The sequence below is a fragment of the Salmo salar genome, chromosome 03, assembly GCF_965601325.2.
Source record: "Salmo salar chromosome 03, fSalSal1, whole genome shotgun sequence".
Lineage (NCBI taxonomy): Eukaryota > Metazoa > Chordata > Actinopteri > Salmoniformes > Salmonidae > Salmo > Salmo salar.
The window spans coordinates 67,885,891-67,900,661 of NC_138293.1; the positions used below are offsets into that span (position 1 = coordinate 67,885,891).

The 14,771-nt window shown below is 42.5% G+C and overlaps 1 protein-coding gene across 4 annotated transcripts in view; it reads left to right on the forward strand.

Annotated features, from left to right (window-relative positions):
• Positions 1–14,771, forward strand: part of LOC106601252 (histone deacetylase 5) — an 85,484-nt gene that overhangs the window by 40,384 nt on the left and 30,329 nt on the right. For all 4 annotated transcript variants that reach the window (XM_082973718.1, XM_082973717.1, XM_014193318.3 and 1 more), the window contains one exon: positions 14,348–14,634. In XM_082973718.1, the coding sequence (XP_082829844.1) occupies positions 14,380–14,634 (255 nt within the window). In that variant the 5' untranslated portion in view covers positions 14,348–14,379. The remainder of the gene's footprint in view (positions 1–14,347; positions 14,635–14,771) is intronic.

A 14,771-nucleotide genomic window follows, 5' to 3' on the forward strand; every position in this document is an offset into this window, starting at 1 on the left:
ATAATCACGTGCGTCACTATAAAATGCTGGTCTGTTTATTTTTTTTATTTTTTGGGGGGGTATGAGGAGCTGTATTTCAACTGGGATATGTTCAAACCGAGCCAAACCCTCCCCTACCGCTAAAAAGCGGTATGAAATGAATTCCGCACCACACACAGAAGTTTACCCAGAAAACAACATTCCTCTCATGCAAGTGTTTGACGTCAATGCCGGAACATTTATAGAACATGTAAACAGTTGCAGACTCAGGTCAGTGCTTAGCGATGACATTTCATCGTCTCAATGTTTATGCTTTACATAATTTTTCCCCCCTCTCTTCAAAAGGAAGGCTATCCCATGTGAGTAACAGAAATCAACCCTTCAGGGATTGTATCCACCACCTTGTGCACCACAGTGTGTTTGTGTAGGCTGCTTCATTTGAATGGGACAGTGTTTGGAGTGTGCTGGAGTAGGGTGCCTTATGTCCAGGGATCAACATTCTTTATGGTTCCGGTAAAACAGAGACAACAGGGGAGCTGTTTGCTGTAGGAAAACTCAGAATGCTCCCAGAATTTTCCTTTCAAATTATTTAGTCCGGGTGAAGGCCTGAATTTCAGCTAGCCATGTCACCATCGCATGACTCTATCCAGGCAGCAGCAATCTGTAATCCGCTCCAGGCCCATTATGTTCTAACATCCATGCATTACTACATGGCTATCAACAGTTGCATACAAAAGGGAGAATAAAAGGAACAGGCAAGCTACTGGGTAAATGTTAGCTTACATGCAAGCCATAGCAATAAGTTATAGACTGTCTCTCCTCCCCAAGTGCCTTTTTTGGGGCTTTCTCAGAAGAAACTACTAGTTTCTTGTTTTCCCAGAGCAAGGAGCTACCCCTGCAGAAGGCCTGCCAAGGCTTTGGGGGTTCCTGAGGCACATAAATCACACAGGCTATTTACAACCTCCTCTCCTATTAGCATCAGGATGAGGCTCCGACCGCTATAAGACTGTTCCAAAGGACGTAAATATCACCCTGCCTGTGCTCTCTCCTTCGTCTTTCCCACTTTAAAAAAAAATCTGGGCACCATTTTTGTCCAAACTGAACAGATCAGGCCAGCTTCTGTTTCTCCCCTCTTTCTCCCCTCTCTCTCTCTTCGCCGTGTGTGGCTAACAAGGAGAGGATGCAGAGCAGATTTGACAGGGCAGCCTACCTCATGTTGCTATGTGCTATTTCTGGAAAGCAATATTCATGTTTTTTTTGTTGTTTTTTTTCCTGTGTCTTGCTTTACTCCTCTTTCTTTTTTCTCTCTCTCGTCTTTCCAAAGTGTAGTTGGTGTAGCGTTGCTAAAGAAAATAACCATGACGTAAGCTGCACCCTCTGCAAAACAGACTTTAAAAAAAAGAGAAGGGAAAGAAAGCTTGTAACAACTCGAATAATAAATGGCTGCACTTCAGACTATGTTCCTAGCTGAGTGGAATGATCGATTAGTCGTCATGAGGTGGCACATATGCTTGACTATTGACACAGCTCTGCGTTTGACTCATGGACAGAGGACACGACAGTGATTTAAATATCGTGCTTAGCTATACTTATCCTAATAAAACTCTTAACAAGACCTGTACTTTTTGGAGTGTGTGCAAAGGTTGACCATTTTGTCAAACAAGCAGATATTATTTTATTCCAGCACACTGTGGGCCTAGCCATTGTCACCCCTGTTTTTGTTTTTATGGTGCGATAAGCTTTGCCCATATTTCAGTGCTGTCTGAGAGCCTAATGAATGCACAGTTTGCAGTCTACAGGGCGAGCGTGGTGTGATTTTATTAATGGGTGTCCTTCAGGTCCCTCCCGGGGCCTCCCACCTCGCTAGTGCCACTGCGCTGGCCACCTTGAGTCCTGTCTGATAGAATAAAAACCAGTGTACCGGCATGCAATGAGCTCTACATTCGGTGACATTGGTGATGGTTCTGCACCTCAATTTCTGGATTAAAGAGTGAGTCTCTTAAGACAGCCACTGACTAGAATGAGGGCGGCCAAGGAGAGAGTTCCTCAGTCCCCTCTCCCCGACATGCTCTCCGTTAACCCATGATTCTCCCTCAATGTAGCGTACCTTCAGTCGGATCATCTGGAGCTCCTTTACCTTGGAAGCATGGGGAGATAAAGGGACAGGGGCTAATCATAGCTGAAGGGGTGAGGTTTAGTATTTTGGACAGCTGGTCATTGCAGCACTAGCTTAAAAGACCACAAAGGCAAGATCCCCCACAAGTTTATTGTTCTGGTCCTGGCTGGCCTGTTAAATCCATTCCGTGATTAGACGGGGAAATAAAAGTTTCTGATGCTTATGTTTAATCACCATAAAATCCCCAGTCCACACACCTTGGTAACCAACAAACCGTTTTAATATCTGTAGGGATGTAACGATCGGTCCCAATTTAAATGTTTTAAGATACGACTGCATCGGTTTGCGGACACTAAACCAAATGTAGCATGCATCGGTCAGAAAATGTTTTCCAATGTTACGAATCGCTGATTCACAAATTAGTTTTGCTCATATGACTTTTTCTACCTTCCTAAAATACCTAATCTTTTGTGACAACTGATGCGTCCTCTCCTTCAGTGTCGAACTAAGCATGTAACAGTCATCGCTCTACAAGTCATTTTGCATGTCCAACAATTCAAGGGAATATCAGTAGCCTAGTGGAACGGCGCACTGTGCCCAGCTCCGCACGCCGACCAACTCAAGGTAGACAGCCTGTTCCTGATCTTGCGCAGCACCTTCAGCATTCATATTCTAAAATGCTTGTGTGATATTAGGCTTTATTAGTTGAGTGACAGCCTATGTAATTTTTTAGGTTATTGTTATCTATGCACTGTTGAAAATGTGTTTTTACTGGAATAAAAGCAAGCTACCGAAGACGACTCATCTGGGTACACCTGCTGAACAGGCCTTACAATAGATTTCATTTCGATTTGTTCAGATTCACCATCAGCAATAGATTTGGTAGTTTTTCTTTTTATTCTTTTTTTGTTTTTAGATATACAGGATAAAGTTGATCATTTCATTACGAGGAATCACTTGCAAGGCACACTGCATGGCCAAAGCAGGAGGCGAAAAGAAGCTCACTAAACTTCCAAATGGTCAAAACCATTTGATTTTGAGATATGGGGTGAAATCCAAAATTGTGCTATATATTCATTGGGTATGTCATAACTAAATTGTAAATGATAAATATTGATACATTACTAGCTTAAACACAATCTGCAAAAATGACAAGTTAATTAGTGGGTGACGGTGATTTCAGAACCAAAGTGGGGGGACAAAAACATGCTACATTGCCCCCTCCCCCCTCGCTAATATGAAAGTGGTAGATGCCTAGTCTCCCTTATGGCTCAGATCAGGTGCCTACATGTGATCTTCTTAACTGGTAATATTGAAGACTCATGTTAAAAGGAACCACCAGCTTTCATATGTTCTGAGCAAGGAACTTAAACGTTAGCTTTTTTACATGACACATATTGCACTTTTACTTTTCTTCTCCAACACTGTTTTTGCATTATTTAAACCAAATTGAACGTTTCATTATTTATTTGAGACTAAATTGATTTTATTTATGCATTATATTAAGTTAAAATCATTGTTCATTCAGTATTGTTGTAATTGTCATTATCGGTATCAGCATTGAAAAATCATAATCGGTCGACCTCTAGTCAAGGGGTATGAATACTTTCTGAAGGCACTATCCAGTATCTCTGGTTATACTCACGACCACCGGTCGTTGTACATCAACCTAGCGTTACTGGTGCAGACTTTGGGACTGACGAACTCCAAGTGCCTATTCCACATACTAGCTAGGTTCCTTCGGCAGGGCATGCAAACCATAGGTCTTTGGCTGTGGAGGCATGGTCTAGCCGTATAGGACACGTGATCCTTTGAACGTGTTGGGGGTGATGAAACAATGGAGCCACATTCAATGAAGGGAAGAGAAGTGGGCGGCGGGCGTTTTGCACTTGGAGCTTGGCAAAAGTGGGCATGATCTGTTGACGATTGTAATTCCAACCCGACCTTCATTTACTCGTTGTGACGCACTGAGGTTCCAAACAAGACTGATTTTTATGACCAAATTATCCTATTTACACTTTGTAGTCAATTTTGACACTGGAATAAATGTTTCTAACTCTGTTTTCAAAGGGATTAGTTGATTTTTAGGGGCAGTCGCTCTTTAATGTGTTTTCCACATATACAGATATAGCTAGATCAAAGCCTGTACTCTGCAAGGGAACGCCATATTCCCTTTGTAGCTGTCTCTGCAGCATCCGCATCCAAGACGGAGATAGCAGGGATGAGCTGGAATCTACAGAGCGAGCAGCAATCAAAAATGTGGAAAAACCCAAAATAGAAGCGTGCGCTTTTAAAAGCGCAGTGTGCTACCCCTTCTCTCTCCCCCAGTGCATTATTAATCCAGGGTTATTTATAACCGACATTTTTCGCAGGCAGACTTTGTTCTGTCGCTGCTTGTGTCTAATCTCTGCTGGGATCGAGAGAAAGTGAAGAGGGAGAGGAGGGTCGGGGCGCTCTGAAAATGGAGGAGAAGGAAAGGATTGCAGGTGTAGGGAGAGTGTCGTTGGCTCTAGCTATAGATAGAAGCCCAGAAGCAGATGTAGTCTATACTATGGTGCAGCCATTTTGATGGATGAGAGAGAAAACAAAGGGGTTCCTCAGAAGGAAAATGTACAGTATCAATTAAAAATGTACGTTCTTATTGCATGACAAGCCGCAACTTGAAACTAATTAAAGCCTTTTACAAGAAGACCAAAAAACACTTATTTACTGACATGTTTATTGGGTCTCCCGAGTGGCGCAGTGGTGTAAGGCACAACCTGGAACCAGGGTCTGTAGTATCACAATCTGCTGTGATTGGGAGTCCCATAGGGTGGTGCACAATTGGCCCAGCATTGGTAGGGTTTGGCTGGGGTAGGTCATCATTGTAAATAAGAATTTGTTCTTAACTGACTTGTCTAGTTAAATAAAATTGCCAATGTCACACACAGCAGGGGTTCTCACTAGATCCCCTGGAGTCTAAAATGCTGGTGCATCCGCTTAGTAGCAGCGTGCTCCTCTATCGGCTGAGTTTAATGGCTTGCATAATTCATGACGGCAACAAAATGATCTCATTGATACTTTGGTCGTTGATTTGGATGGATCAAAGAAGTCTGACAAACTGAACAGGGGACAGGGGGGCACCCTGGATCTCCAACTCGTTCCACCCTTATTGTGCTCCTGCTATGCTCTCCTGGCTTGTAGCTCTCCTCTCCTCCATCCTTGTCTGGCTAGGGCCTAATTAATGTCTTCATTTGATTAGGAAGAAAGATTTTCCTCTGGCCCTCTCTCCAGAAGACTCTCATCCTCCATGTTATTGGAGGGAAAAGGGGCAGAGGAGGCACAATCCATGCCTTTGTGTGACAGCGTCTTGTATAACTAACGGCTTTGAGTGGAGGTTTAAAATGACGCCCAGCTCCGGAAGAGAGGGAGTGGTTGGCATAATTAGGTGACACAAAGCTCGCAGTGGAGTGTGTAAGCCAGAATACTCCCTTGGGAGATGGATCTTTCTGTCTTAATTGGGAAAACTTTGGTTGTTGAACATAAAGTTAGTGGCAAACCAGCACAGCCATCTACTGGTCTTCCTCTCCCCAATGATGGCATACAAAATAAAGCATTTAAATAGAAATTTTTATTCAGTCAATTGCACTGCACTGTAAGGCCTCTCATCAGTCGTAAGAGTGTTGAGCATAGTTTCAATATTAGGCCTACTTGTGTTGCCTGTTGGCAAAGGCAGGGACACTGAGTGAATACAGTAGGTTTTGATTTTATCACAGACTAGATACAGGGCTGTAGCCAAGTTAAAACATTGCGCTAGCCCTAAATCCTGCATACTCTTTCTCCATCTCCCTCTAACGTGTGTATGTCTATCTTATGCAAACAGCCATCATCAAGGGGGAGAGGCAGGGGGGGTGCTATTTTTAGACTCTCTTTTCCAGGTGATTACTGTAATCCATGGAGTAAAATATAATCTGAGTAAATTTGAGTGCTCTGTTTCCTGGCCCTCCCCCAGGGTATCTACCCTTTCATTGATTAGGCCTAGTTAGCTTCCTTGTCCAGAAATGTCCCTCGCACCTCTTCCTCTGTTTCTGCCTTGAAACCCCACACAAGTGTTATGCAATACCTTAGTTTATTTTTAACGAGGAAGTACCCCCCCCCACCCCTTGCCTCTAGTGTTCGCAACCTGACAAGATAAATGTTTTTTTTTTTTTTTTTTTGTACACTTTAAATTCTGAGGTATCTGTTTACCCAAGAGCATCCTCCTTGCTTTCTTTAGTCATTGTTTAAGGACTCTGTTGGGGTTCATTTCCTTGTCAATCATTGGCTCATTGGTGAAATTAGCATTATGACATATTTAATTAAATCATTCAAAAACCTTTATTAAAGCAATTGCAGACAGAAGTTGACAACAGGAACATAACGCATGTTTCCGGGTAAGTTCTGCATCAAACAAAAGGTCTCAAGTTGTTTTATTAAACCGAAGTCCCACCTTAGTGATGTCACTGACTACGTCATTATCTTTTACTCCTGAGACCAAAACCATGCCTACTCAACACAAACTCGTTTTATATAGCTATCTAAAAGTTTAGCAGTAAATGTCCAAGTTGATTTGATTTATAGTGGAATTTCTTATCTCTTACACTCCCCTGCAGAGTTCTGTCTTCACAGTCACACATTTCTCAGAGGGGTCTCTTTAGAAGAGGCAACGAGTCCAGAAAACAACTGTGGAGCAATACTAAACCTCTATAATGAATATATATTGTTAATCTGTAGTCTAGGACCCTATAAATGTAAGGAGGGCGGGGTCTTATAACCCCTCCCCTTCTATTAATACAACATAAGCATAATCAATTATTATAATACATCAAACATTTGGTACAGCCCCTATCATGACCCCTAGGTGAACCCCCTTCAACTCGCATGGCAAAGAATAGAGCTTTGTTGTAACTAATTTAGAAATTACAATACGTCTCTGGTTAGATCATAGAATTCTTAGAGGGAAATTGTGATTTTTAATTTAGAATAAGGTGAGCACAAGCATAACTTAAACAATTCCTGGTGGATACTGTTGCAGGATAGGGGGTGTATGCGAAGGCCATTAGTTGTTTTTGTCGTTATATTTATAAATGGATTGCTTAATCACAGACCATGTCCTTAAAGTGTGTGTGTGTGCATTTTCATTGGTGACGTCTGCAGACACAGTCAAATTGCATCCATTTCAGTGTGTCTCATCACTGTGGTTTAATTGGATATGGCCACAAATATAGTTCTTAGGGACCTGGAAATACATTTGGCATTGTCACTCAGCCTCTCAGCCACCTCCTGGCTGGCCCAAGTCCTCACTAATCAAAGGGCCACCAACAGCTTCACCCAGATGACTGGGCTGTTCCTCCTCTCCTCTCTGTCCTAGCCTCCTCCCTCACACCCTCTCTTTTCCTGTCAACACAAAAACAGGTCCAAGGATTTTACAAGCAACTTTTTGCCTAATTTAAAAAGAGGCTTTATTACTTAATTTTTTTTGTTGTTCAAACTGACATTTTTAATGTCCCATTTCTGACCAAAAATAGTCTGTTGGTTCCTGTTATCTTTCACTTCCCTCCTTTTTTTTTTTTTTTTTTTTGTCTGGTTTGTTTCTTTTGAAGTAGACTTCTGAACCAAAGTTGAACCCAGAAGTTTAGCAACCCTCTGTCTAGGACAAGGTGGTGGAGTTCGTTGATGAGAAATGAACGCCTCAAGCATGTTATCACCTCGATAATCAATTGGGCTAGGAAGAAATGTATTGTTCATCTATAATTAACCATGCAGCGCCTCATAGAAAGTGTTGCTGAATTTTTTTTTTGCTGCAGAGTTAAAGCCACACCTGTTTGGCACATAGCTGATTTGCTATGGGACTGCTGGTAGTTCCTTCCGCCTCAGATGCTACTCCCCTGTGAGTTCTCCTGGCGGCTGTTCCCGCATTTGATCATTTGGGCCGATCATCAAAAGTATCATTCCTCAGACTCCCTCTGCTCACTGTCTCGAAACAGAGTGGTGCAGGCAACACCAAATTATTCCTTTGAATGCACAATTCACAGCCAGACAGTGTTATTAAAGTATTTTGTGTGTCTACAAATTCATTGACGATTTGAACACTGCAAAGGAGCCCAATACCTCTGTGCACATTGCACCACTCTGACAACAACCTATCATGTCACACCAATGTTGGTATAATTGTGATATTTATTTATTTAATCTTTATTTAAGCAGTTATGCTAGTTGAGAACAAGTTCTCATTTGCAATTGTGACCTGACCAAGATAATGCATAGCAATTCGACACACACATGGAATAAACAAAACATACAGTAGGAAAAAAAGTCTATATACAGTGAGTGCAAATGAGGTAAGATAAGGGAGTTAAGGCAATAAATAGGCCATGGTGGCGAAGTAATTACAATATAGCAATTAAACACTGGAGTGATAGATGTGCAAGTAGAGATACTGGGGTGCAAAGGAGCTAAATAAATAAATAACAGTATGTGGATGAGGTAGTTGGATGGGCTGTTTACAGATGAGCTATGTGCAGTGATCTGTGAGCTGCTCTGACAGCTGGTGCTTAAAGTTAGTGAGGGAGATATGAGTCTCCAGCTTCAGTGATTTTTGCAGTTCGTTCCAGTCATTGGCAGCAGAGAACTGGAAGGAAAGGTGACCAAAGGAGGAATTGGCTTTGGGGGTGACCAGTGAGATATACCTGCTGGAGCACGTGCTGCTATGGTGCCCAGTGAGCTGAGAAGGCGGGGCTTTACCAAGCAAAGACTTGTAGATAACGAGTATGAAGCGAGGGCCAACCAACGAGAGCATTGATTGATTTGAGCACCATTGATGGCTTTTACAAGTCATTATTGACATTCAGATTTGTAAATAGTTTTTTCAATGGAAGGCCTCGTGACTATCATTTGGAATATCTGGTACATCGCAATAGGCACGCTCCCTTTGGCTCATTCATTCAATGCCTTCTCCCCCATATTCTCTTTGACTGAGGTGTTTTGGGTGATCTATGTTAAGCTCATTTGGTTGGCTTGCACCCAACAGCCAAAGTTTTCCTGGCGACTTAAGAAAGGGATGAAAGAATGTCAAATGGCTGACACACACAATTGTCTGGAAGGTTAAATTTAGAAGCCGACTGATAAAGGATAGTAATCTTATTTGGAGTAAGCCGAAAGCTTCCGCCAGACCTCCAACAGAGCTATTGGATCATTATCTTGTTGGTTAACTCTGCACGCTCTAAGGTGAAAATCCTACCTAATGCTATGACATACAATGTGAATGTACACTGAGTATACCAAACATTAGGAACACCTTCCAAATATTAAGTTGCAAGTATGCTATTATCTGGTCTACCTCAGAGGCCTAATCCTAAAGTCCTCCAACCCCTAAGCCTCTGTGGCCTTAAGTACTAGAGGCAAGCTGCTATTGTGATTTACAACTGTTATTCCACTTTACCGTTATCGATATCCATTTTATTTTCCCTGCATTAGCATTTTTACAATCTTTATGGGTAGTTGCTGACTTAGGGCTCACCTTAATTGCTTGCAGAACAACAAAAAACCCACAGATTTAAGTATTTGTTTTTGCATTTTGACAAAGGCCTCCCTCTGAAGCACAGTTATACCTACTCATTTATCATCCAGCCTGGCATAGCTACCCTACTCAGCACTCACCTGGGAGGGAGAGCAAGAGGAAAGGGGGTGGAGGTGGTGATGGAGAGGGGGGAAAAAGGGTTAAGAGGAGGAATGAAGGACAATGGCGACGGTTCAGTTCCAGGGCAGGCTTACTTACATTGTTATTGTAAAATTGGCTGAAATTTAGCTGAGTTTCAAAGCATGCTGTTGCAGCTGCCCTTGGCAAAGACCAAAAAACACATTCACCTGAGATATCGTAAACAGATTCTGACCCTAGTGATGGTGGGGGGAGGGGAGAGTTAGTTACATATCGCAGTATTATTTTTGGACAATATATCGATTTGTACCTGCGCCAAAACGCAGGTATTTTGTTATCCTATAGCTTGTTTTCTATCTTTTTAAATAGTGATCTAACATGTTTTCAGCACTGACTGATCAAAATGAGTTTTCTCATGCTCTCTCTTCTATCTGCAGCATTTGTATAGGGTGGGCTGCACCAACATGGATTAACTCTTAAACTGGCTTAAATCAAGGTTTATCATTTAATCTAGTTGCACAAAGTTTTTCAACCAAGTTTTAAATTAATCATAGTTACATTTAATCCTTCTTAACTAAGTTTAATTTGGACTTTAAAAGAAGATCAAATGTAATGTTGCTCCATTGTTTTAAAATGCATGTTAAACTTAGTTTAAGGATAAAATCAAAACTACCACAGGAGAAGGTTTCAGTTAATCAAATGTCAGTGTATGTGCTTTATTTTCAGTGTGATACATGTTTTATCATGTTTGTATAACTCAACTAGCAGGCTCACTCTTTGACTGTGGCAGGTAGCCTAGCGGCTATGAGCATTGGGCCAGTAACCCAAGCCGACTAGATGAAAAATCTGTCTGTGCCCTTGAGCAAGGCACTTAACACACATTGCTTCTGTAAATCGCTCTGGATAAGAACGTCACCTAAATGACTAAAGTGTCAAATGTAAATGTAAAACATTTATTTAATCATTAGCCTGAAGTGAAAACTCACTTTGCTTGCTAGCTAACAAACTAGCAATGACCAGTGCTGGTTTGTTTCTGTAGAAATAGAATTTGAACATATTGCTATGGTAAATCCATTATGACACGTGTCACTAGTCATAGGGTACGTTTGTAAATTCACTCTACCTATCTGGTATCTATTTTGGTATTTTATTAGGATCCCCATTAGCTGTTGCAAAAGCAGCAGCGACTCTTCCTGGAGTCCACATGAAACATAATACAGAATGACATAATACAGAACATCATTAGACAAGGACAGAACTACATGTATTTTTAAAAAGTCACACGTAGCCTACATCAATAGGTCTAGAAGTGTGTGTGTGTGTGTGTGTGTGTGTCAGAGCTAAGTTGACTATGCAAACAATTTGGGATTTTCAACACATTAATGTTTCTTATAAAAAGAAGTGATGCGGTCAGTCTCTCCTGAACTCTTAGCCAAGAGAGACTGACATGCATAGTATTTTATCAGCCCTCTGATTACAATTAAGAGCAAAAATGTGCCTCTGTTCTGGGCCAGCTGCAGCTTAACTAGGTCTTTCCTTGCAGCACTGGACCACATGACTGGACAATAACCAAGATTAGACAAAACTAGAGCCTGCAGAACTTGCTTTTTGGAGTGTGGTGTCAAAAAAGCAGAGCATCTCTTTATTACGGCTAGACCTCTCCCCATCTTTACAACCATTGAATCTATATGTTTTGACCAAGACAGTTTACAATCTAAAGTAACGCAAAGTAATTTAGCCTCTTCAACTTGTTCAACAGCCGCGGCATTCATTACCAGATTCAGCTGAGGTCTAGGACTTAAGGAATGATTTGTACCAAATACAATGTTCCTAGGTTTAGATGTTTATTCCTGGCCACACATTCCAAAACAGACTGCAACTCTTTGTTCAGGGTTTCAGTGACTTCATTAGCTGTGGTTGCTGACGCGTATATGGTTGAATCATCAGCATATATGGACACACATGCTTTGTATTTAATGCCAGTGGCAGGTCATTCATTGGTAAAAATATTAAAGAGTAGAGGGCCTAGAGAGCTGCCCTGCGGAAGCCGAGCGTGCCAGAGCACAGAATAACTGATGAATTTACAGACTCAACACCCGTTCAATATAGCCGGTGTCTGTAAACATGGGCAAAAAGCATAATTACATTTTTGCCAGCAGCACAGAGTCACCAACGCTCTAGATAACATGAAAACAGTCTAACCAGCTCTGCTAGGGCGAGTAAAATGGTCAGACAGGTGTTCTCCCATTTGTGTCTGGAAGTAGCTAGCAAACTAGCCAACATTAGCCGGTTAGCTTGTGTGCTTGAGTGCTGTTGTGAGGTCAGAACGCTCGGCTCAACCCTGGTCCTCGGCCAGAGCGTCCAGTGTGCGCTCTGGATGCTCAGAGTGAAACACTCTGAATTTATGATTGCCCAGAGTGCACACTCTGGCACTCAAGATTGAAGTTATGAACACACCTGTAGTTTAGGGATTTAACTAATGTAGTCTTTAAAAAGTAAATGGTGCAAAACATCTAGTTAGGTCTAATCTAAGATTAAACCATGAGTGAGCATTATGTTTGGAACATCAAATCACAATGAAATCACAGTATCATAGATATCTATCTCGTGAGAATCACAATACATATCGGCACCTAAATGTTGTGAATGTCCCTGGCAATTCCCAGCCTTTTCTGACCCTAGATTACTTTTTTTTTTAAATCTAAATCTTTAACGACATGCAACTTTGACAAAAAATAACTGGTTTAGTTCTCCGGGCTTAGAGGTCCACTCATAGATGCCATTGCATTCAGAATCAAACTCACAAAGCAGTGCTTGTGCTTTTCAGCTAGTGCTAGCTGCTCCCTCAGTCTCCCATTTATTTTTCCCACAGGAGTTAGCCTACCGCTTCTCTCTCATTATCTGGTCACTGAGTGACTTAACCATCTGTGACACGGAATCGGTGCCTTCTCATTAGGTCCTAGCCTGCAGCTGGGATCAAATACTCTACATCCACCAATGCAAGGGCAGCAGTCAACCTCTTTACCCTTGACCATTGTTGCAGACTGAGTGCTTCTCTGCCTGCCCACTAATCTCTTCCATTTGTTTTTTTTTCTGCATTTGTTTGAAATGTTAAACTTTACAGCGTTTTGTCCTACTCAGTTCTGACCCTGCACCAATGTCAAGCCTTGTGGCCATTGAAATGAGGGTTAATGAAAGGTGAAACAAATGGATGGTGGAAACTGTCAGGTGCGTTGGAAGCCAACTTTGGGCACACAATAGCCCATTCCAATCCCCGATTTCCCTGCCGATTTTAAGGGAAGGTCGAAAACCGTAGCGTGGCCCTTGCCAGGTGGCTGTGCTTGCTTGACTGTTTGGCAGCAGCGCTTGACAGTGGCTTTGCGGCTTTGGGATGCTGTGCGCCGTTGCCCTCGTCCCGGCCCTACCTACTGTGGTCCTCCCAGGTTATGTAATGGTGTGCCCTCTTTGTATCGATAGTCGCCCTGGCTATTTTTAGCAAGGTCCGCTCCCATCCCTACCGTTCAATACTGTCTCCTATTGAGCAAAATGCATACACCGACACACTAGTATAGAATTACCTACCGTGATACAGACGGATGGATTCATTGTAATCCAGGGCGATTACATGCGCCATACAAAATGAATAACTAGTAAAACATGATTGATTCATCAGCTGATGAAGTGATGACTCTGTGCGTAACACTTTAACAGTCGCACGGAAACACTCCAAGACGCTCCTTCAGTCATTGAAGTATGTACTGTATAAACCTACATACTGTGATGAATTGTTCAGTAACCACATAAGCACTCACACACTTCTGTGGAATCATACTTTTAAAATAGTACACTTAAACACTCTCCTAAGTGTTCTAAATACAACATGCACCCTTCCTACTTTTGCCAGCAGAGAGAACAGGCCCCAAACTTTATTCTTCCTGATGTGTGTACTGTACGACAGTAGTGTGTCCAACTCCACTGAACTCTGTCATCATGGTGGAGTTATGCAACGGCCCCAGAGAGAGCTAGCATGCCAAACATTATTGAACTCATGGTCTGATTTCTGAAAGCAGTAATACACTGAAAGATGGACCGGGTCAGTTGCCAGGGTCACTCTATTAGATGGGATATATTTGTCCTTATAGAAACTGGTTGTCACTGCAATGAATGTCTCTATAACCTACTCAGTGTGCCCTTGTTGACTTCACTCAGTGAGACACTGTAGATCTGTGCCAAGCCGCATAGCTAAAATACATATGTATTATGTTAGTCAAACTGTACGCTAAATGTCATTTCTATCAAAGGGAATTACTTCTCAGCCCTTGAACTTTAACCTCACCATTTCAGCAGTATCTGATGATGTTTTGTTTCTGATTGGGGGAAAAAAGCCTATATTAAACTGTTGTACTTTCTTTATTTGATCACCATTTTAACAAACTCTTTTTCTTTGTCTGCTCCCCTCCTTTCCCTTCTGTCTCCCTCGCTTCTCTCTGTTTGCCCTCCTTTACTCTTCATTTCCTTCTTCATTTCCTTCTGTCTCCTTCCCACTCTCTCCGCTCTCCACCACTTCCTCCATGTAGCTGTGGAGGTGAAGACAACTCTCCCCTCGGGGATGCAGAGCCCTGTGGGCGGCAGTGAGCAGGGTGTTGGAGGCGGTCCCGTGGACCTGAGGACAGATCCCAGGCTGGGACCCCTGGGCGGAGGAGGAGGGGTGGACCCAGCCATGAGGGAGCAGCAACTGCAGCATGAACTGCTCCTCCTCAAGCAGCAGCAGGAGCTTCAGAAACAGCTTCTCTTCGCTGAGTTCCAGAAGCAGCATGAGGTGCTGACACGCCAGCATGAGGTTCAGCTGCAGGAGCACCTGAAGGTAACGGGGATACGCTTTAGAAAGGCTGGTGGGTGGGGGGCAAGAGGTGGGCTTAGAAACGTCTTTAGCCACACGCCACTGGACCGATCAGTTAGTTTCAGGCAGTCAGTTTGAGCTTCATTTGACATCCCCTCTCT